This window comes from Acipenser ruthenus, chromosome 14 (genome assembly GCF_902713425.1).
Source record: "Acipenser ruthenus chromosome 14, fAciRut3.2 maternal haplotype, whole genome shotgun sequence".
NCBI classification, from domain to species: Eukaryota; Metazoa; Chordata; class Actinopteri; order Acipenseriformes; family Acipenseridae; genus Acipenser; species Acipenser ruthenus.
Genome location: NC_081202.1, coordinates 34,388,964 through 34,412,691, shown reverse-complemented (window position 1 = coordinate 34,412,691; position 23,728 = coordinate 34,388,964). Strand labels below are relative to the sequence as shown.

At 42.6% G+C, this 23,728-nt stretch overlaps 1 protein-coding gene across 3 annotated transcripts in view; it reads right to left on the bottom strand.

The window, feature by feature from the left end:
* The window catches only part of LOC117420037 (voltage-dependent calcium channel subunit alpha-2/delta-4-like), a 160,248-nt gene that overhangs the window by 33,463 nt on the left and 103,057 nt on the right, over positions 1 to 23,728 (bottom strand). For all 3 annotated transcript variants that reach the window (XM_058986426.1, XM_058986427.1, XM_058986428.1), the window contains 5 exons: positions 11,655 to 11,716; positions 8,647 to 8,661; positions 5,498 to 5,542; positions 4,298 to 4,360; positions 1,934 to 2,004 (listed from right to left, as the gene is read on the bottom strand). In XM_058986426.1, coding sequence (XP_058842409.1) covers positions 1,934 to 2,004; positions 4,298 to 4,360; positions 5,498 to 5,542; positions 8,647 to 8,661; positions 11,655 to 11,716 — 256 coding nt within the window. The remainder of the gene's footprint in view (positions 1 to 1,933; positions 2,005 to 4,297; positions 4,361 to 5,497; positions 5,543 to 8,646; positions 8,662 to 11,654; positions 11,717 to 23,728) is intronic.

The following is a 23,728-nucleotide window of genomic DNA, read 5'->3' as shown; positions in this document are numbered from 1 at the left end:
CAAGGATGGTACCACTGTTTAAGCACGGTACGGCGCACACAGTACAGTATCGGTGCCGTAACCTCGTTCGCTGTTCAGCGCGTGTACCCAAGTATACTGCAGTAAAATTGGATTCTGCAGCCTTGAGTAAACATAATCTTGATCATATAACAAGCTGCTTACCCACGAGGACTTGTTTTGATTGTTTTGATGTATTGTCCTCAGTGACTGAGCACCATTGACATTTGTATACTGTATTTAAGGTGCTGATTCGTGGAAGCCCGCTTTTGATAATTGTAATGTGACAGAGTGGCCGAGCGCAGTGTAAATGATCAGGCTGGAGTCTTGATTTACAGTTTAAAACTGGTGTTGGTTTTATTTCTTACACTGCGGTGGGGAAACAACTGCTAATAAAACTAAACAAACTAAATAAAGCTAGCTTTCAGTTGGAGCACTAACTAAACAATACTTCATGTGGTCCCTGTCTGACATCAAGACGGATAAGCCATTTACCCAACTAAACAAATACAAATCAAAACAGTTCATACGTTCCCCCCGGAACTACACATATACTGTGACTACTTTACTTATTTGCACAGTATAGTACTGGAACAAACAGATATTTTACTCGCTCTTTGGTTTTGGTTTCTTTATCTATCTTCTGCTTCTGCAATGCGTGCACGCTTCCACTTCCTTACTCCTCTACACCCCCATCACAAAGCTATCGGCTAAGCCCTTTTTATCGAGGTGTCATTAACTTTAACAAGCAGTTAACCAATTGAACATTATCCTTAATTCGTTAAGGAAACAAGCAACTATGGATTTTCCGGAGGCGTGCATACATGTGGAAACTCATGACATCTAGTGGTCAACACATCACACTGCAGGGAACAAAGCTCTTCTCATTCTCAAACTAACATACTGATTCTGCAGCACTTCACCACAGTAATCATATCAGTCCGCTTTTAAGAATCAACCGCTTTTCAGAATCTAATCATCCGGGACGGATGTGATTCTTAGAAATGGAGTGCACTGTAATTCTCCAACAAAAGTAATGCAGCAACAAGACACTGTGGGAGAAATTGCAAGCCGTTTAACCCGAACCATGTCTCGGTCAACAGCAGGACTGTTGAGCCCAGCAGCTGCGTTCGTGTTTCTGTGAAAAAAAATGAAAATACACACAAGAGAAACACATTTTCTCACACAAAACAGTAACAAAATGATTACCCTTAAAATTGTATCATTTTTGTAACAAAAAACGAAACTTATTTTTTACTTCAAATCTAAGCTAGCAGCTTTGTGCAGGGCAGAACGGGCTGAGTACACAATACGTATAAATAGCAATTACTAAAAGCACATAATAAATCGCCTTAACAAGCAAATAAGCAGATACAAGTAATTTGATATTTATCTGCTCGTAGTCTCTCCCGTCAGGTTTGGATGAAAGGAAAAATGATGGCGATGTCTGTGTGTGCAGTCCAGTTATGCCCTCGGGGGTGGGCACGAATGAGTCACAGGCTCTGACGAGCAGTCTTTGTTATATCTATTCAGGTTACAGGGTCTTTAGGAGATAAATACCCATGAGGTAATGGTTACATTTCATACTTGATAGGGAACCAGCATTGTAGCAGGAGTAAGCATGATCTGGATACACTGGGATCCTTAGAAGATTTTTTTTTTTCTAGTGGTGAACGCTCTCGAGTAAATGTTGAGGAATGAATTGCCCAGTTACCCATGACAGGTGATTACAATTTGAAAGAGTCTGCAATACAGTGTGTTTAAAAATATAACCCTGCGATATGGACAACACAGGACACAGCGAAGGTAACATAATGTGTTTCTTATAAAGTGAGGGTTAACTGTATATTATAGAGAATGCTATTACTTATTGTGAAACCATATAAATCTTGTTTTGATTCTGTATGCTATTCTATTTCCCAAATGAGAATCTTACTGTTTGAACATCCCTGTATTGAGGAGCTGCTGCATCACTGAGCCATCCACCTCCCCAAGGAACTTAGCTGCCTGGAGAGAAAGAACAAAAACAGCCAAATAGTATTAAACAATTTCAACCCCTCATGCTTCTTTTTTTAATGTGGTACCCCTCACGAGTTTCATTATTTCACTGTATTTCACATATCGAGGGTGATCTGGATGTTGATAGCTGGGGGCCCAGTAACTGAGAAGAAATTGCCACACCTCGGGAACCACACCGACAGCCGGAGCCGAGAGATGTGGTCAGCCTGTGATGCCCCTGACAAGACACTTATTGAAGAGCCAATGAAGGAACTAGCATTGGAATTCACTTTGTGTCGGGTTTCCTGGGCTCTTCAATAGATAATAAAATCACATGACTTGGAGTGTATAATAACACAAGATTCCCCAGGAAATGAGGGTTGAAAAGGGGGAGGGAAGGGGCAGGGGGATTAAATGTGTCTTGGGGGGGGGAGGGGGGGTTCCATCTTAAAACTATTGTACAAATGTGTGTTTTTGTTCACACAAAAAACAAAGTACATTAACTCACTGCGCCACCTCTCAATGACCTAATCATTGGCATTGCAAAATAACAATATGCTCCTCAGGTTACACGGCGATCTGGCGATGCAAGAAATTCAATAGCCTTTAGTTTTGGAAAAATGACACGTGGTAGTACTTGAACTTGGCAGGTGGAGGCACCTAACAATGGGCCACACGATTCTGGGATTCCTGTCACAGGTCATAGAGGGTCCTGCAGTGTGTCTGATACTGGTTAGTGTAGTTATAAACTTAAGCCTCATGAAAACGAATGCTGCTGCCAGTGGTCATCCAAGCTGCCAGCCACAGACCCTTCAATTTCCCTGGTGTTAAACTGACACGGAGCCTGGTTTCCAATTACCTTGATATATACATCTGCATGTCACTGCCAGGCTCTGAGTCATTGGCAGTGTGGACTGGAGGGAACGAAACAGAGCGAGAGCATTGGCATGATCCATTCCAGACTCACTTGTATAATTTCAAACACCACACATCTAAATGAGAAGCATATTCTACTGAAATGCATAATAGAATGAGAGCGCAACAATTAATAGCCGATAACAGATTCAACACAATGGTGTTATTTAACAAACTGACCCCATTATACCAGACAATATTTATCACCCGTGTAGGGGCACTAGGGACTGATTTACAGTTAGCATGATAATGGTGGTGCACTTGGTTCACCCGTGTAGGGGCACTAGGGACTGATTTACAGTTAGGATGATAATGGTGGTGCATTTGGTTTACCTGTGTAGGGGCACTAGGGACTGATTTACAGTTAGGATGATAATGGTGGTGCACTTGGTTCACCTGTGTAGGGGCACTAGGGACTGATTTACAGTTAGGATGATAATGGTGGTGCACTTGGTTCACCCATGTAGGGTGTCTGATGTTACGACTCTCACCAACTAGGAAGCAATTAGCATTTATATTAATCCTAACTAAAACCAATGTGTTCATATTGATAGTAAATAAAACAACAATAATAACCACTGCTTTTGGAATTTTGTTGGCAAATTTACTCTGCCGTGAAGCTGTTCCCATTTATTACTGCAGAAATTCTTCTGAGGCCCCCTCACCTAATACAGGGAGGATTAGCGCTAGCTATTAAATACTACAGATGTGCCCAAGCGATAAGTAGGTAATTCTTGGCTCAGTCGATTCCAGCAGATGTAAATGTGGTGAGCCGGACAATCCATCTGTGTTAACATGAGCGGAACAGCAAGGAACAGGTTTGAGCAGAACCTCCGTGTGTGTAGCTGGAGGTAAGGTGATCAGACAGATTTCCTCTTTACCCTCACACTACCTGCCTGTTTCAGTACACTGGGTAAGATGCTACCCAGCTCGGCAGGCACAAAAGATCCTTATAAAGATCAGCTCACTGTATAGACCAGAGCTGTAACAGTAATCAATATTAGGGTGAGATTGACTGGAATTATATTGTCAGCTCTGTTTTTTAAGTACAGTTTACATTTGATGGCTGTAACAGAGATAATCCACTCTACTTCCATATCTTTAAACACTATCTGTTATCTGTTATTGACCATCTGGAAGTTATTTTTTTTTTACTGTATAAAAATATAATATTTAGATGGTCTTTTTTTATTTATGCATTCTATTTATTATATAATGTACACATATATAATGTATTTATTGTATTGCCTTTGAAATTAATAAAAACGTTTTTAAAAAAGAATACATTAGTTAAGCTAGCTGTGACATTTCAGATCTATACTAAATTTTAGACCAACCCATAGCCATAAGAAGCAAACAGCCCCACCAAAAAAATACAGGGCCTCACCTCTTTTTTGTCCTTGGAGACCAGGATGAAGCCGTTGTTGTCAATAAGATAGCAGTTCAGATTCTGGAGAGTGTAGAGAAATGAAGAGAATGAAATCAGGGGGGAGCATGTTTAGAAACTCACAATGCAATCTGTACAGTGCTATGCAGTGTTCATTGCCTTGACAGGGTATCAAAATCATGAAGGACAAGCTTCAAAACTCAAATGATATACAGTCATGAAGACCAGTAGTACCTCTTATCCCTGGGATTATAAGTTAATTATGGGTGAGTTGCGAGCACGGTTTGATATCCTGTTTGCATCAAGTTACCGCTCTGGCTTTTGCTCTCTCGTGGCTGGGAAAGTAGATTGTCTGTGCATCCTTCAGCTTCACCCCTACTGGGACAGACTTCCCAGGCTGGGCCCTTGCCTCTGTATAATCACGGGAATAGGCAATTTGGTTTCACATATAAACCCATGTGCCTGTGTCTAAGTTTAAGCGCCCCCTAGCTTAAGATAATTGTAAATGCAAGAAGTGGGGGCTGAGATGTTTATAACATGATAACGCATTACTTCAGACATTTACTGGTAAATCTCAAGAATAACCAAGTGCCTTTGGCTCATGACTGAATGTCTTTCTAATCGCTTTCGCGCATTTCTGTTGCCAACATGAGAGGGAAATTGTTTCAAAGCGTCTCTTTCTGGTGGACAAGGGTTTAAACGATGTATGTGCACTAAAAAAGTGTTCCAACAAAAAGTGCTATTGTATTCATGAGTCCTGTGTAACTCCAAGTGCCACAAGAGTCTACCATGCTGCAATAAGTAAATATATCTATTCACTGCCTGTCTTTGTGGCATTTTGTGTCATAACCAAATTTCTGTTGATAAAACTAAGGTCCCAAATGATTTATTTTTGCATTTAACAGAATCTTATTTTTCATCAGCTACTAAGTATTTGCAGTACAATATCCTTCAATGCCCTTGTGAATTGTTTTATATGCATATTTACCAGAATGTTGGTTGTTACACATAAGCGGATCACAACATTGTTCAGTACCATGTTGAACTAGTTTAAATTGCTCAGTTACTATTGTCTCATGCCTAGCAGTACGGTGAAAAGGAAACATGGAAGATACAGACAAAAAAGCATTTAAAAGGTAAGCAAGGCAACTCACAAAATTTCATGATTTCAACTACAAAGAGGCCAAGTAAAATACTTACATCGTCATCACAACTGATAGGGCACATTCCATCTATTGTGCTGCACTGCACAGAGAAAGGAGAAGAACAAACAAAAATAACTGACTGGAGGAAAGCTGTGGGTTTACAGCTGCCTTTTAAATTATTTACTCCTCGTGCACTGTGTGAATGAAAAGTGTTCTAACAGGATCCTTTTTCTCAACCAAAAGTAAAATATCATGAGCTGGTGTCTGTAGTACTGTTTCACTAAAAGTGTAATCATTTATTTAAAAAAAAAAAAAAAAAACCTCCCCCCAACCTCCAGTAGACGTTGTACACTTTCAGAAAATGCTGAAATGTGTAGCTCAAACACTGCCCCCATCCCTCCTGGATTGATTCTCTATCTCTAGACTTGAGATTGACAGTCGTCACTGCCCTAAAGGAGCCAGGAGCTGATTCAATAGCATTTTTTCCCCTGAACAACGAATAATAGAAAAATTACACGTGTATTACTTGTACTCAGAAAAATGTCTATACTCATTACGATTATCCGTTTGTACTCGTTGCTCGGCACAGGCCTAGTTTTCACTGATGTCCTGGTGTGGTTTTATTATTCAGTTAATTTCTCTACTGGCTGGTATATGTGAAATGCTTCTGCTAGTGGGTGAGGTCAAACCTAGTAATCTCAGAGATTTAGAGCCAGGACCAAAGCTGTTTACCATCATAAAACCTTTATTACAACTAGTTCTTATTAATTGTGCCTTGAGTTTGCAACATGGATTACATTTGGTCTGTTCAGCATGTGATTTGGGTTCTTGTGTAACTTGGTTTCTTTGTATTATTTCAAGAAAATAGTTAACCATCTCTCTCGTCTTAGTATACTTTTTTGGTCTAGAAATTTGACATTTAACAAAAAAGGGCATCCCTGGGAGAATAAGAAAAGAGGAATGTCATACATGGATATGTGAAAAAGATCTGTACATCAGGTTGAGGGAAGCCAAAAAGTCACATGATCTCAATGTGGCGACTATCTTAGGATACAGCCCTAAGTGAAGGATGTCATTAACATACAGGCCTAAGTGAAGGGTGCTGTTAGGATACAGGCCTAAGTGAAGGGTGCTGTTAGCATACAGGCCTAAGTGAAGGGTGCTGTTAGGATAGAGGCCTAAGTGAAGGGTGCTGTTAGCATACAGGCCTAAGTGAAGGGTGCTGTTAGGATACAGGCCTAAGTGAAGGGTGCTGTTAGCATACAGGCCTAAGTGAAGGGTGCTGTTACGATAGAGGCCTAAGTGAAGGGTGTTGTTTGCATACAGGCCTAAGTGAAGGGTGCTGTTAGCATACAGGCCTAAGTGAAGGGTGCTGTTAGCATACAGGCCTAAGTGAAGGGTGCTGTTAGGATACAGGCCTAAGTGAAGGGTACTGTTAGGATACAGGCCTAAGTGAAGGGTGCTGTTAGCATACAGGCCTAAGTGAAGGGTGCTGTTACGATAGAGGCCTAAGTGAAGGGTGTTGTTTGCATACAGGCCTAAGTGAAGGGTGCTGTTAGCATACAGGCCTAAGTGAAGGGTGCTGTTAGCATACAGGCCTAAGTGAAGGGTGCTGTTAGGATACAGGCCTAAGTGAAGGGTACTGTTAGGATACAGGCCTAAGTGAAGGGTACTGTTAGGATACAGGCCTATTTCAGGGAACTAGGGTTATGATAATAACCTAACGTTCCCTAGCAAGTATGAAATGCAACCATTACCTAATGGGTATGAATACCAAAGCTGTCGCAAGGCAAAATTGCAGACCAGCCAGAATGCCACAAGGCTAAGCCATGGCTACCTTGCACATTACCATCATAGACAAATATTTCAGCTCCGCTGAATGCAAGGGCTCAAAGGGGGGCTTCATAAGCGCTTCCAGCACCACATTAAACCTCCAACGAGGGACAATGTCCTTCATAGGCGGCCAAAGCCGCAGAGGACCCTTTAAAAATTGCCCAGCCAGGAAATGAGCTCCTGGGGAGACTGAATCAATCTGAGTATGGCAAGCCGAAATAGCCGCCAAATAGACCTTTAATGTAGAGGGGAATTTCCCCTCATCAAATAGGTCCTATAAAAATGTAGTATCACTGCCATGGGAGCAGGCACCACGTTTGAAAAACGCCCCACTTTTAGATAACCCTAGATGGCTCAAATGTCGCCGTTCAGGGGCAGACCCACAGCTGCAGGCTCAATGGGTCAGGATTCCACAATGTCCCCCGTGCCTGGCTGAGCAGGTTGCGGTGTTTCGGCAAGCTCCATGGCTGGCCGCTCAGGAGCTATATCAAGGCTGAAAACCACAGTCTCCTGGGCCAATAAGGGGCTACTAGTAGGTCCTGCCTGATCTTTTCCAGGCACAGCGGGAGCATGGTGAGTGGTGGAAAGGCATACAGAAGCTGCTTCGGTCACTGGTATGCCAAGGCATCTATTGCCAACGGGTCCCTGGCTCCAGTAATAGAGAACCAGAGGGGACAATGGTTAGATTCTTGGGAGGCAAACAGGTCCACCTGTGCTCTCCTGAACCGTTGCCAAATGAGGCTCACCACCTCCATGCACTAGGCACTAGTACAGTACTGCACAGAAGAAACTTTTTCCATAGTATAACCGGTACGGTATACATTATGTGGTGCTTGCACGGTGTACGGTTCTCACAGTACGGTTCACACGGTTAATGCACGGTGCAAACCATCTGGTATGGTGTACAATGCACGGTGCACACGGTACAGTACGGTGCACAATGCACGGTACACACACACTGTACACAATGATGATGATGTTGTGTCAGCAGTCCTTTTATGCCATAGAGGGTGGGCGCGACTGCGTCACAGGCACTGTGTGCAGCTTTTATATATCTATTCAGGTTTTCATAGTCTTTAAGGATAAATACCCATTAGGTAATGGTTACGTTTTGTACTTGATAGGGAACTGTACTGTACATTTGTGTGCATAAAAACACATCACCCACTCACAGACCACCAAAGATACAATATTGATGTGCTACCTTACAGTCTCAAACACACACACAGGATGGGCATCTACAATATTTAGTGTTTATTTGATATCTGAAAAGTCAGTCCTTATCACACTCCATGTCACACTTCTCAGTGCAGAAGCTGCTGGTAAAGTTATTTTTATTCCTGAATAAAATTCTCCCTGCTGTCTACTTACATCGGTGTCGTTGGGCTGAGAGGGGACACATGCAGAGTGTGGACAGAGCATGCAGGGAAAAGAAAAAAAACAGATAAGACTGGTTAATGTCATTTCAATACACCTCTGCAAAGGGAGAGATTTGCATTTCTAAAAGGGAGGCTCTCTCCTGCAGATTGAAATCAGTGAGACATCCACATCCTCTCCATCTCCATTCCTATTGAATATATGAACATGGAGCAGATACAGGTATGAAATATCATATTTATCTTAACCAACGTATTCTTCCTGTTGTCTGTTTCAGTCACCTCATCATAGTGACTTTTTAAACCTCATTGGTTAAACGCACCACTGTGGTTTCAATAGAGCTCTCAAGCATGTCCTCTCTCTAAGTGCAGCTGGTCCACCACAGTGTAACCATTAACCTGTCCCCTCATTGGATGTGGCATTTCTTACTGGTGTATTTGTTATATCCACAAGGGCAGGGTGTTAAAGAGGGACAGGGTTAGGGTTACACTCTGGTGTACCGCTAGTACATTAGAGAGAATGCATGTTTGACTGTGTATTTAGGACACAGGGGTGCTTTAAACTTGTGAGTTTTAAAAAAAGTCACCAGGATGTGAGGACTGAAACAGAAGATGACATGAAATGTGAATCTGAACACGAAGAAATGTATGATAAATTATGAGAAATGATGATAACTGTGGTCATGAGAAATTATGATAACTGTGGTCTTTTATACCCATATGAAGTGGCCTTTTAAATGGGTACTTTATATCACCTACAATTATAATTAAGGATACGATTTTGGCATAGTGATTTTTAGTACATTTTACGGGCGAATTGCGGAAAAGTCGCAGGAAGGCCACCAAACAATGTAGCTTTAGCTACATCAACATACACAAGAGCTTTTAAATAGTACACCAAAGCCAATATAAAGGCTTTTGCTTTTTAAAGGTCCTTTCACACCCAACATTTTTTTAGAATAGAATACAGTACTTTAAAGATGCAGGCTTTCACATCGGCCGCGTAGTGAAACAGACAGTGTCTGAAATAAACTGCGTTCATATTTCTCTGTGTGCGTCTGGTGTAAATGTACATATATATATATATATATATATATATATATATATATATATATATATATATATATGTATATACACACACACACACAAAATCAACATGTCAAAAAATAGTTTTTATTACCGTGTTCAAAATTAAACAGTATCTATTTTTTCTTCAATAATAAGAATGAGATGTTTAAATTGGTTGTTTCTGAGTAGCCTACAGAGCACTGTCCCTTTAAAAATAAAAACAAACAAAAGAACTGTCAAATCACAAGACAGGCACTGTGTCCAAAGAAACGGGGCATCACAAAGATCAGAAAAAAAGATTATACAACAGATAAACTCGTTTTATCTACAGTTTGCAGGAAGAAAAAAAAAAAAGTTAAACTGCAATCTGAAGTATTTTCTTTAGCAATGTTTAGTTTTAGAGAAAGTGAGTATTTATTTTCAACAGAATACTTGGGTACAAAAAGTTTCAAGAAATAAAATGTAAGTATTAATTAATATTTTTTGAAGATGCAAGACCATTTTTTTTGTTTAAAAAAATTGCAAGCGCTGTATGTATGTGAACATCACAACCGAGAGTTTACAGTAACATACGATATGTGTTCATTTACATGCTCGCTCAGCTACAAAATACAAATCTCATTCGCTGACCTACATAGCTACACGTAAATGCTGCGTGCATACACAACCAAACAATTTACAGATACTCGCATATTTGTATTTTCAGTGACATACTGCATTTTTAAAGGAAATAAAGGCAGTGCCTAATCAAATGTGTTTTTACATCCATTTCCAAGATTTCATTGACTTTTGTTCAAATTCATGATTTTCATTATTTCTGTGACCTCTGTGACAAAATCGTATCCTTAATTATAATATTTAACCTGTTTTATCTATATGTCACTCTCTATTGATTTTTCTGCTTAGAGCTTTATAAACTATGGTTACCAACTATTCCAGCACAAAAATTATACCACCAAGCATGCTTCTGAAAAGACTCCTATGAGCTAAATATCTGAAGTCAGATGGTTTAAACCCCAAAACCACACTGTCATTCTGTCCCCTGTGATTCTCAATAGAGATTTTATAAACCCCCAATTGCCGTAGAGGGGACAGAAATAGCTACAAACTCCTATTTGTCATATCTAATTCTACCTTTTTTCTGAAATTCAGATGTCTCTTACAGTGATTGTAGCAAACAAAATCATTTTATACATTTTCCATGTCATGCACATCCATTGAATATATAGGTCTGAAATGTGTAGTTCTGAAAGAAATGTGTGTTTTAGCAAACCTGTATTTTGATTTTTAAAAAATACAGATGGTTCTCTAGTAAAAAAGAAATCACGGTTTTCAGACACTCCTGCTCTTTTATGGTCATTTCACTTGGATAGTGAAATTGTCCCCAGCTGCTTCCCCTAATGACGGACATGCTTTGCATCCAATAAGATGCTCTGAACCAGGAGACACTGCTGAGGTAAAACAACCTACAGTAGTAAATGCAAGTGTAACAGATTTCCTGCAAGGAAAGGCAAGTAGTCTGCAAACATTGTTTTAGATAGTGTAGTATCAGATACCCATGTTTTAAAATGAAAATACATGTTTATTTCAATGCACATTTCAAAGTTATAAAGGGAATGGATGTGCATGGCAGGAACACATTATCTGTTTTATTAGCTACAAATAGTTTAACAGGACTTTGGCAAGGAGACTGGTTCACCAGTAAAGATATAAAAAATGTGTCAATAAGACACCACCATGGACAAGTATATCAGATTTGCTGTTCAACGAGTAGCTTAGCAATTTAACGTGCATCAAAGTTTAACGTAAGCTTGGATTCAGGGCTAAGTTAGTACAAGCATGCAGGAACTAAACAGCGACACAGTAGGACTTTTGGTGCCGCAGGTGTGTGTGTGTGTGTTTGCCTGTGTGTCAGAACGGTTAGATTCTGCTCACCTGTCTCGTGGCTGTCCAGAACTTCTTCTCCAGCAACTCCAGCCTGAGCTGAATCCCTACAGCTGAAAGCAAGAAGAGAACAGTGAGACACCACTGCAAACCCACACAGCCAATCAGATCTACGTCCCTCACACATACATGTAAATATGCAACATGTGAAGACAGACTTCATCTCAGACCACCAGATTCTGACCCTCTCAATTAACTTGAGCAAAAACAATTCTCATCCCTGAATAAGCATTTCTCTATAGACATGATATGCACTACAGTATGCATCCCTAGCAGAGGCTTTGCAGAAAATGTAACAGACAAAATATTCATTTTCAGCAGGGTATTTCCTCCCGATTTCCCAAGCAGAAATAGTACGGGGAGCTCCAGTGATTTGTCTAAGGACACACGGTGAGTCAGCGGTAGAGCTGAGATCTGTATCTGTCCTATCCACGAAATCCAAATGCCAGGAACACAATTACAAAGCAGGTTAAGTGGGTTACTGCACCAGCCTTTCACCTCGGGAGGTCCGTGTCTGAATGTGTGAGATGTGGCCCAGTTTTCATCTCAACAAAAGACTGGATGGATATTGAGACTGAACAGCTTTCTAAGAAAACCAGCTGTATCCTCAGTGCAGGGACAGCTTTAGGCATGCTAGGGGGGTAATGTAAAAAAAAACAAAGCACTAAATACAATTCCAGCACTCTCCTCTACAGTCTGCGTCGGCACTGATGAGGGCATCACCTGAAACAGCACGAGTCTGCACTCCCGAAGGAAATGGATTGGCAGTGCAGTTTTGGGAGAAACAAGCCTGATCAATGTGGATGCTCAGAAACATGTTTGTGTGCTTTAATCTGTCTCCAGGACTGTCAGCTCTGAACATCATTCTAAGTGAGCAGGCCCTCGAGGGAAGGGGACTGCTGATGAAACGGAAATCAGTGTTAAATGTTAAATTAAAATTAACACTAAAATCTAGTGTAGTTATGTAACCCTGCAGAAGACTGCTTTTAGTTAAGTTCAGAGGTCATTTTCAAGTTAACTGTCCCATTTTGCGTGAGGTATTTATCTATTGCTTGTTTTTTTTTATTTTTTGCAATCAGTTTTTCTGGGATCTGTTGCTCCAGTATTGAGTTATTATAATTTTAATCTGTTTCGAACTTGCTTTGAGCTTGAGGTAGAGATGCCAAGTGCCCGGAAAGGCTTCCTCATTCCATACCAATCATTTGACAATGTGATCTTGAACTCTGCCAGACCCACCTACTCTGTCTATAGGGATGGCTGGTGGTTGAAAGGTCACCTTCTCCACAAAAAGTCAAAGCAGCCCAAGACCATGTAAAGGCTGATTTAGTGAAAATTATAATAATTGAATATTGGAGCAACGCAATGTAGTTTGTAATCAGTCCAGTTTGTTTCCATCAGCAGCAGAGAGACCAATATTAAACCAGTCTGATTTGGGATTGTCAGCCCTGGTTAGGATTTCATGCTGGCAGAAAATGACCAGTTCGAGGGAGGAAGTTAAAGAGCACCCCAGGGATAATACATCGAACCACAGAAATTATACTATATAAAATTGCATGTAGAGGTGAAGTCATTTAAAATTACACAACAATAAGATACATATAGCCAGTGACCTTGTGGGATGTATGGTTGGAGATTAGATTCTAGGCAGTAGACCCTGTCTGATATTAAAACCACCAGGGTGCAGTATTTGTATTGAGAAAGTGGGACCAACTACAGTAGAAACGGGAGATAAACAAGCGAAACAACCCCTGCAGTTGTGTAAAATTAGTCAGAAACATGTTCGGTCCCGTTCACTTTTAATGTTCCGCCTACATTTGATGTAACAATGCGCACTTATGCTTGACCTGCCCACTTCCCATTTCCCATTTGATCCTTCCTGTTTCCAAATCCAAGCCCTCACACCACTAATTGCAACATTATGCCGATTGGTTTAATAGTGCAGATAGAAGCAGTACAGTCATGTGACATTTCAGAGAATAATTATGAAATGGACACCTGTCTACTATTAGACAGGAATAACCCATTATAATGTGGCTACAAACAGCCACCAGAACTCTACCATGTGATCAGGGGTGGAAAGACATCCTGTCACCAACCCACTGACCTAGCTCTGCTCTGTTTAGTAAGGGTAAATATAAGGCAGGAAACAATACAGATCTTTTTTTTCTTTTTTAAGAGGGCCATTGTCTGCCAGTGCTCTATGTGTACAGTTAATGCATGTTGGATTATATGAACTAGCGCATGCTCCACGGTTTATAGTTCAAAACAGATGAACTAGCAAATGACAAACAGTGCAGAACATCCTCCAAAACAAACACATAAACACATGCTGAACATTCAGTTCACATTCAAGATTGCAAACCGTGAGGACAATATGCAGTTGTTTAGTACTTTGCAACTGGCTGTTCAAATATTAGCCTATAGATACAAAAGGACTGAATAATAAAATCTTCCCATGGAAAATTCAGTGCTTAATTTAAGGCCCCTGGTGCTTGAGGTTAAAGAAATCTCTGTCTGCAAGTTCAAATAGGGTTGCACTCCCTCGGTCATTTTATCTGGAGGGTGACACTGTCCCGGCCCATCAGCGACTTCTTTCCTGTCATTGACCAATCAGCTGCTTCCTCTATTGACTGACCTGCTTTCAGCCAGTAACATTCTTCCTCCCAGAAGACACTGCTGATGTGACATGACCTAGGAAGGGCAAGTGTAACAGATTTCCTGAGAATACAGCATATAAACTATGAACTTTCTTTACCTGACGTAGTACCAGATGTTTAAAAATGAAAAATCACGTTTGCTATTTCTTTCAGAACTGCACATTTGAGACTAATGTAGCAAATGCAAGTGCAAAACAGGTAAGATTTATTTTGTTAGCTAAAATCACTTTAAACATGGGAGACCTTATTCCCTGTGAGCATCTCTTTCATGACCAGCAGTGAGGCTACAGCTGAATTAACATAAAGTTCAGCTGAGTTCATGTTGATTTACCCTGTCTGCACAGTGGAAACAGCTTTGGGCACTTTTACATCACATACAAATATACATTTCTGTACATATCAGCAGGGCATCCAAGCAAGACACACACCTCCCATCTCTAACTGAGACCTCAAATAATAATGGAGTAAAATGCATTGGAGCTGCAAAACCAGAACATGCATTTAAAAAGATACTGTGCATATTCTTCATGATGCATATAAAGAGGACACTGAATGATCATATAACCCACAAACCGACAGGGACACCTTCCTTCAATATTCTGTTTAAAGCATATTCTGTTTAAAGCAGGAGGCTGTGTGGTCCAGTGATTAAAGAAAAGGGCTTGTAACCAGGAGGTCCCCGGTTCAAAGCCCACCTCAGCCACTGACTCATTATGTGACCCTGAGCAAGTCACTTAATCTCCTTGTGCTCTGATTTCAGGTGAGATGCAATTGTAAATGACTCTGTAGCTGATGCATAGTTCACATGCCCTAGTCTCTGTAAGTCGCCTTGGATAAAGGCGTCTACTAAATAATATTTTTAAAAATAAATAGCAATACAATTGGTACTTTATCTTTAAATCAATGAATTCAGGGATCTTTACTTTCCTTGTCTTGCTGTCTTGTTTTTAGATAAGTCAGACACAGGCAGATTGGTAACTTGCTGTCATGTTTTTAGATAAGGCAGACACAGGCAGATTGGTAGCTGGCATTTCTTGACTAAACTTGTTCTCAAGGAAATCGGAGTCCAAATCAAAACAACAACCAGCAGAGGAGTACCTGCTGTCCCCATCTCCACCAGCAGAGGGTGAGTACCTGCTGTCCCCATCTCCACCAGCAGAGGGTGAATGCCTGCTGGTTTTGCCTTCACAGCCCAAATGGGAGGAGCCTGAACGTCCTACGCCTGAGTGGGAGGAGCCCGAACATCCTACGCCTGAGTGGGAGGAGCCCGAACATCCTACGCCTGAGTGGGAGGAGCCCGAACGTCCTACGCCTGAGTGGGAGGAGCCCGAACGTCCTACGCCTGAGTGGGGGGAGCCCGAACGTCCACAGCCCAAGAGGGGGGAGTCGGTGCGTCCACAGCCCAAAAGGGAGGAGTCGGTGCGTCCACAGCCCAAAAGGGATCTGAAATCTGAAATTATTTCAGTATTGTTTGAACTACCGAAGTACAGCTCCGTCCTGAATTTCAAATATTGTCAGAAGTCTAACCAAAGGCGGTTCTCTACCTTTGTGAAACCTACTGTAGTACTAACAGAAATGCAGTTTACACAAACAAAAGTTTCATCAAAACTGTCTCGTTCTGCCTTTGTTTCTTACCCTTATAAAAAAGTTCACCATGGCAACCTGGCACAGTAATAGTTTATCATGGTTTACCATGGTTTTTATGTGCTTTACCATACCTCTATGTCAGGGGTGTCAAACATATGGCCCGCGTGCCAGATGCGGACCACGGAGTGATGTCATCCAGCCCACGGAATATCGCGGAATATCATTTTTTTTATTCAATAGGATACAAGTAAAAAAAAAAATTGCAAAATAAGGAGTGCTGGAATAAATATCTGAAAAGTTTTTTTTACATGTATTCAAAAGCAGAAAAAAAGGTCTGTGTCAGTTAGAAATGATTTTATCTGTATGAGATTTTATATATATATATTGTCACGGAGGCTGGCGGCAGGATTAGCAGGAGTCGCTGCTCGCTTTCACTTGCTTGTCACCTGCTTGCCATTGTCACTACTGCTGCTGTGAGTCGGGGGCGTGTCCTGCCGGCGCCCCATTGGCAGACGCGGAGCGGTGGGGGGCGTGTTCTCCTGGTGCGCTCTGACTGTCAGCTAAGATCAGCCCTGTGCACTGGTGAGTGTTGCTGTTCACTCTATTTGCTAATTAAAATAGCCATGTATTTTGGAAGACAAAAGCTGTACGCTTGGATTCTTACCTCCGCTACAATATAAATATGGGGAAAAGGCAGCAGCAGGGCTGGTAGGTGACGTAATCACACAAGGAGACAGAAGCTCCTTGCAAAGGAGCCGGCTCATTTGTACAGCGGTATCGGCGCTATGCTTAAGTGCGAGAGGTCCCGGGTTCGCGCCCGCCCTCCGCCTGTGTGTGGATTGCCTCGCCCTGTGTGATGCGCCTGCCTGCGGGAACTGAGGTTCGCTACTATATATATATATATATATATTATAGGCATACATATATACCAGCGCTAAAAGATTGTTTTTCAATTTCTTTCAAAGTAGGAAAATATATCAAATAAATACCTTCCAGCGGTGAAACCATGGAAAGGAAAAAAGACAGCAACTCCCATCAACAAACTCCAGATCCGTAGCAGACTTTATTCTTAATTCTGGAAACTGGTGGTGGTGTTTTTTTTTTAAAATCTTTTGCTGAATTGCATTGCCATTTACGTTTTACGCAGTTCTGTGCACGGGTAACATTTTGATTTCATTTTGCTGTTGGGTTGTTAATGGGAAATTTTACATAATGCTACAATACGTACTGGATTTAAAAGTATGTACTGTATTACAGTCCACCTGTTGTCACTTTTGGCAAGTGATATTTTCAGAATCATATTGTTCTGATAAAATACTTCTGTTGAAAATATAGTACTATACCAACAAAACCAACTACATCTAAATGGAAGCCTACTTATTTTAAAACACAGTCCTTTCAGGTATGTATTTTTGATATTGTATCTTTTTTGTGTTTTTGTATTCCCCCAACTTGTGCGCTAACAAATTTCAATGGAAGAATCAATGAAAGACTCCTCTAGATCAAAAACAAAACAGGAGGACCGTTTTCAAACACTCGTTTAACCGTCACTCAAGTCAACGTTTTATAGGGTTGGATATGTGAGTGCTGACTGTAATCAATATGTGCTATTTAGGGGAATGTAAATATGCTATGTATGATAATTTTAGTTAAATACAATAATTTTCCAAATTCAAATCTTGCAATTCTGCAATCTGTAAGATACTGTCACAAAGACGGCCAGAGTGGGTGGCGTCAGACCAGAAAAGGAATACACAGAGACGGTGGTTGTGATGATGAGCCGAGTGCAATGGCTGCACTCAGCGTTTAATAACAAATAAAAGGGTTTTAAACAGCACAAAAACAGGACACGGCACTTGACGCCAAAATAACCAGACAGACAAAACGACTGACACTTAACAAACGTGGCACGGAGACAAACAAACACACACGGTGAGTGAAAACAACTACTAATTCTTGCTCTTTTCATTAACATTTACCTCCGCTCCAATCCCGTTCTCCACTCACCGAACACCAACCCTGACTGAATGAAATGTGCGTCTATATATACTGTTGTGCTGGGATTCAATTACTAATTATTTATTCACTTGAATCCCAGCACGTGAATTAATTCTGTGCAACCCCGTGCTCGCATATTATATTTTAAATGCACGTGCGTGATGTGCAATCCCGTGCCTAAATACAAATATACAATTTAAACACACGTGAAACACAGACCTGTTTATATCCCGTGTACCAATCTATACACCAACATTAACATACGCACCCATACATACATACACAGAACACACAAATGCACACAGGGGCGGGGCACTTTGCCACATATACCCCCCCTTGTGCGCAGCACACATGGCCTCAACGGCCACCTCCCCCCTTAAATACCCAGCAGTCCAGGCCAAAGTCTCGGGCTGGGAAGGGAGGCTTCAGTGGGCCCATGGCTGGAAATGCTGTCAGCTCCCCTGCCGGTAGTGGCACGGCTGACAGCATGCTGGTCCCGTCCTGCAGCGAAAAAGCTGCGGGGGCAGGTGGTCCCCCGACCTCCCCCTTCTTCATAGCCGGCAGCTCCCTCCTGTGGGGCTCCGGCCACAAGAACTCCTGCAGCGAAACTGCTGCTGGGGAAAGTGGTCTCCAGACCTCCTCCCCCTTCTTCGTGGCCGGCAGCTCCCCTTTCTGGGGCTCCGGCCACCGTACTCCCTGCGGAGGTACGGGCAGCAGAGGCAGCTCCTGCTCCTCTGCTCCGGGCGGTGGCGGAGGCAGAGGCAGCTCCAGCTCCTCTGCTCCTGGCGGTGGTGGAGGCAGAGGCAGCTCCAGCTCCTCTGCTCCTGGCGGTGGTGGAGGCAGAGGCAGCTCCTGCTCCTCTGCTCCTTGCGGTGGTGGTGGTGGAGGCAGAGGCAGCTCCTGCTCCTCTGCTCCTTGCGGTGGAGGTGGCGGAGGCAGAGGCAGCTCCTGCTCCTCTGCTCCTTGCGGCGGTGGTGGCGGAGGCAGAGGCAGCTCCTGCTCCTCTGCTCCTGGAGGTGGTGGAGGCAGAGGCAGCTCCTGCTCCTCTGCTCCTGGAGGTGGTGGAGGCAGAGGCAGCTCCAGCTCCTCTGCTCCTGGCGGTGCTGGCTCCCTCTGCTGTGGCGGCTGGGCATGTGTGCGCCGTGCTGCCTTCAGCAGCATAGCGAGAGGCTGCTGGGGGACACCAGCATCCTGCCCTTCTCCCCCCCAAAAATTTTCAGGGGGTTGAGCCTGTAACCCCTCCCCTTCCGGCTCTTGGGGCTGAACCAGCAGGCATTTTCCCTCTGCTGGTGGCTTGGGTCCCAGGGCTGTGGAAGCCCCGACTTGCCTCCCTTTGGGCTGTGGACGCACCGACTCCTCCCTTTTGGGCTGTGGACGCACCGACTCCTCCCTTTTGGGCTGTGGACGCACCGACTCCTCCCTTTTGGGCTGTGGACGCACCGACTCCCCCCTCTTGGGCTGTGGACGTTCGGGCTCCCCCCACTCAGGCGTAGGACGTTCGGGCTCCTCCCACTCAGGCGTAGGACGTTCGGGCTCCTCCCACTCAGGCGTAGGATGTTCGGGCTCCTCCCACTCAGGCGTAGGATGTTCGGGCTCCTTCCACTCAGGCGTAGGACGTTCAGGCTCCTCCCATTTGGGCTGTGAAGGCAAAACCAGCAGGCATTCACCCTCTGCTGGTGGAGATGGGGACAGCAGGTACTCACCCTCTGCTGGTGGAGATGGGGACAGCAGGTACTCCTCTGCTGGTGGTCCTGCTACCTGGGCTGCTGTTCCATTTATGGTTGCCTCCAGGTAGCTGAGGACAAACTCCACACCTTCCTCCAAGGTGTTTGGGGTGTGTTCCTCCTGATAGGCCTCCCATCTCTCACTGTCCATCATCCACAGGGCCCGGACGACTATGGGCAGAGACTGGGCCTCCAGCCCAGCATTCTCTAGGAACCAGCCCCGCAGTTTGATGGCGTCTTCTGCCATTATATATATATATATTTTTTTTTAAACAAAACCCCTCCTGGTCTGACGCTTGGAGGCGCGGCTATCCCACGATGACACCACGTGTCACAAAGACGGCCAGAGTGGGTGGCGTCAGACCAGAAAAGGAATACACAGAGACGGTGGTTGTGATGATGAGCCGAGTGCAATGGCTGCACTCAGCGTTTAATAACAAATAAAAGGGTTTTAAACAGCACAAAAACAGGACACGGCACTTGACGCCAAAATAACCAGACAGACAAAACGACTGACACTTAACAAACGTGGCACGGAGACAAACAAACACACACGGTGAGTGAAAACAACTACTAATTCTTGCTCTTTTCATTAACATTTACCTCCGCTCCAATCCCGTTCTCCACTCACCGAACACCAACCCTGACTGAATGAAATGTGCGTCTATATATACTGTTGTGCTGGGATTCAATTACTAATTATTTATTCACTTGAATCCCAGCACGTGAATTAATTCTGTGCAACCCCGTGCTCGCATATTATATTTTAAATGCACGTGCGTGATGTGCAATCCCGTGCCTAAATACAAATATACAATTTAAACACACGTGAAACACAGACCTGTTTATATCCCGTGTACCAATCTATACACCAACATTAACATACGCACCCATACATACATACACAGAACACACAAATGCACACAGGGGCGGGGCACTTTGCCACAGATACCTATAAACTCCACTCCACTGTTATGATAAGTGTACTGTCGGTGCCACTTTATCGGGAAGTAAAAATATCCTGAATAAGCGGCTGTCCCGATTAAACGAGAGGCATTTGTGATGACATTAGGTCACACTTTTTTGTTTCTAAATGAAACGAAAAAGGAATAAAATCACATCACGTTATGATTAAATGTTAAATACAGAATTAAAAATACGAGTCAATTGTTTTTTGTATTCCTAAACAAAATTAATCACGGTTTGTTTCTACATAAAATGAAAAATAACTTTCTTTGCAACAGCAGCCTGAGAAACCGCAGGAGACTCCAGCTCCTTCAAGAGTTCAGCGTGGTTTACGCAATTTACGCAAGTCACAGTGTAATCACGTACTCACTGCACTGTCCTACGCAAATCTGCCTTGCTCTGAAAAACAATTTCTGTTAATTATTTGAAAATACTGTATCCCAATTAAATGAAGTGACGTCCCAATTAAACAACAAACATTTTTTTAAATGTTTCAGGGAAGGTTTCCGGGTTTTCAGAAAACTAAAATAAAAATACCTAGGAAACGGTTAAATCTACGGCCCCTCAGTAGCCTGGCCTGGCCTTCGTAGAGAGGTTTCACTGTACACAGTCCTACTGTTTTACCTAGTGCGTAAGTCTATTCTTAGTTTTCAAATAACTACTCAAGTTATTTCTTAGTTTTGTGAATAGGACCACATGATTCTCCAGTTCATTTTCACATAAAATGCTCATTTCTTTTTTTTTTTTATTAAAGATTTTCAAATATACAAAATTAAGAATTACTAAAATATAAGGAAGAATACAGACATAATACATAATTTGAAAGAATATGACATCAAGGGAGAATCCCCCCCATACATATTAGATATGTTAATAATCAAGGCAACAGTTACAAGATTTCATCTTGAGATGAAGAAGGTGAAGGTGGTAGCTGGCAAAAATAATAAAGAAAAGGGTTCCACGCTGCATAACATTTATCAATAGACCCATGAAGTGTGAATCTGATTTTTTAAGGCTTGCATCACGTCTCGAAGCCAGTTGATATGAGTGGGTGGGGCAGCTTGCTTCCAATTGAACAAAACCAAACCCCTAGCCAGCAGAAGCGCAAAGGCAAGAGTGTCTGCCTGTAGCTTTGAAAGGGGAATGTCATTGGGTTTAATGTCAAAAAGAGTAACAAGAGTAGGGCTCAATCTGGGGACATGTCTAGAAAATTAAAGTCCAAAAAGAGGTCAATTTCCGGCAAGACCAAAACATATGAAATAAGGAAGCAGGGTCTGATTTACATCTGTTGCAAGTAGGGTCTAAGTTGGGATAAATTCTAGAAAGTTTAGTTTTCGAAAGGTGAAGGCGGTGAAGAATTTTGAGCTGAATAAGAACATGTTTTGCCCAAATAGATGAAGAATGCACCCGGGATCAGGGAGAAGTGGAAGAAAGTGCAAAAATGCTCATTTCTAATTGAAGATATCTCAGAGGATCACACGACTCAACTCAATTGCACAGCGAGCCTGCAGCCTGTGAATAAGAACTTATTTTAAGAGCAGGTGCTAAAGGTCTGTATGAGGGAAACTGATAATGCAAATGAGGGCAATCGATAATTCAATCATGATTCAACCATCACAGGGATTGACAGGCTCATGAAATAGTATACACCTTGCATAAAGGGCTTAAAGAGGTATATCAGACAAACAACATGTGCAATAAAACCACTGCCTTCGCCACTCCTGCAGAAATTAGAAAGCCAGCTTTCCGCGGAGCACCTCCCCTGTGAGTGTTTGGGGGTGGTGTTTGCTGCAGATTAACTCCACGCAAGATTAATCTGGTTCAAATCGCTTTCAAAGGCTTGAGCCTCCACAGATGAACTTCATTATTTCCCTGTAAATCCACAGCAGGCATATCAAGCCAGGCAGGGGCTGTCAGTGCTCAGGACAGCATGAATCTCAAATACGTGCTCAGCAACAGAAATGGTCAGACACAGGTTTGAAACCTGTCCAGATTTAGCGTCGCTACGATTGGCATCAACCAAAAAGAAGCCATTATTAATAACTCCTGAAGACTTATTTGTAGTTCCACAAATTATAAATAAATCCATTCCTTCATTAGATAACACATTAAATACAACTTGAGTATTTTCTCAATTTTACCAGGTTGAATAAAACCTCAATAGTGGGTGAATGTTTTAAGTAGCATGACATCAGGCATCAGCACAATTCCTGGATCAATTGAGCATGTTTGGAACAGACTTGAACATCCCGATCCTCCGAAAAATATTAACGACTGAATGGACACATCAAGGCGGCGAACGGGGCAAATAGGGTCCAGGCACAGGTCCCTAATACAATGGCAATTATATAGTAATTTAAGGGATAAACAACAACAACAACAACAACAACGACAACAACAATATACGATTAGACTATGGGGTTTTCTGTGGTGATTATATTGTACCACAGACGGCTAAGATGAGGCTGGCAGACTCTTATTGCTTTTGGCCAGATCTGACTCCAAGCCTCCAGATGGAATTGGCTCATGCATTAACCACTGCGCTATCAAGCTGATGCATTAACCCACTGCGCTATCTAGCTGATGCTAACTCACTGCGCTATCAAGCTGATGCATTAACCCACTGCGCTATCAAGCTGATGCATTAACCCACTGCGCTATCAAGCTGATGCATTAACTCACTGCGCTATCAAGCCACCAAGTTCCAAGGCATCTTGAATCATTGCGTGCATGACGGCCACCTCACTGCCTTTGAGGGTGGGGGGTGGGGGTTGGGGGGATCAAGACAGCCGTCTGTGTTTTCCTACTCATATCATTTTAAATTGTCACAGCTAAGTGAGACTGATTTCCTGTCTCTTGTGTATCCCAGTGAGCAGGTGCTACAGCAATCGGTCCAGACAAATTTATGGGATCAGACCCACACAGAAGGGGCTGCAGTCATGCGAGTATCCCCGGCTATTCCCAATCTCCCGAGCCTAGATAAAGCTCAGAAAACTTTCCATTTAACAGTCTCAGCTGCTCCAGAGCTGTAGGGACATCACATATTTTAATTTTACTCTCTGTTCCACAAACCTCTCCACTGTTCACCTCTTGGGAGATGGCAGATTTATTTTAAAGCTTTGTCCTCAATTTC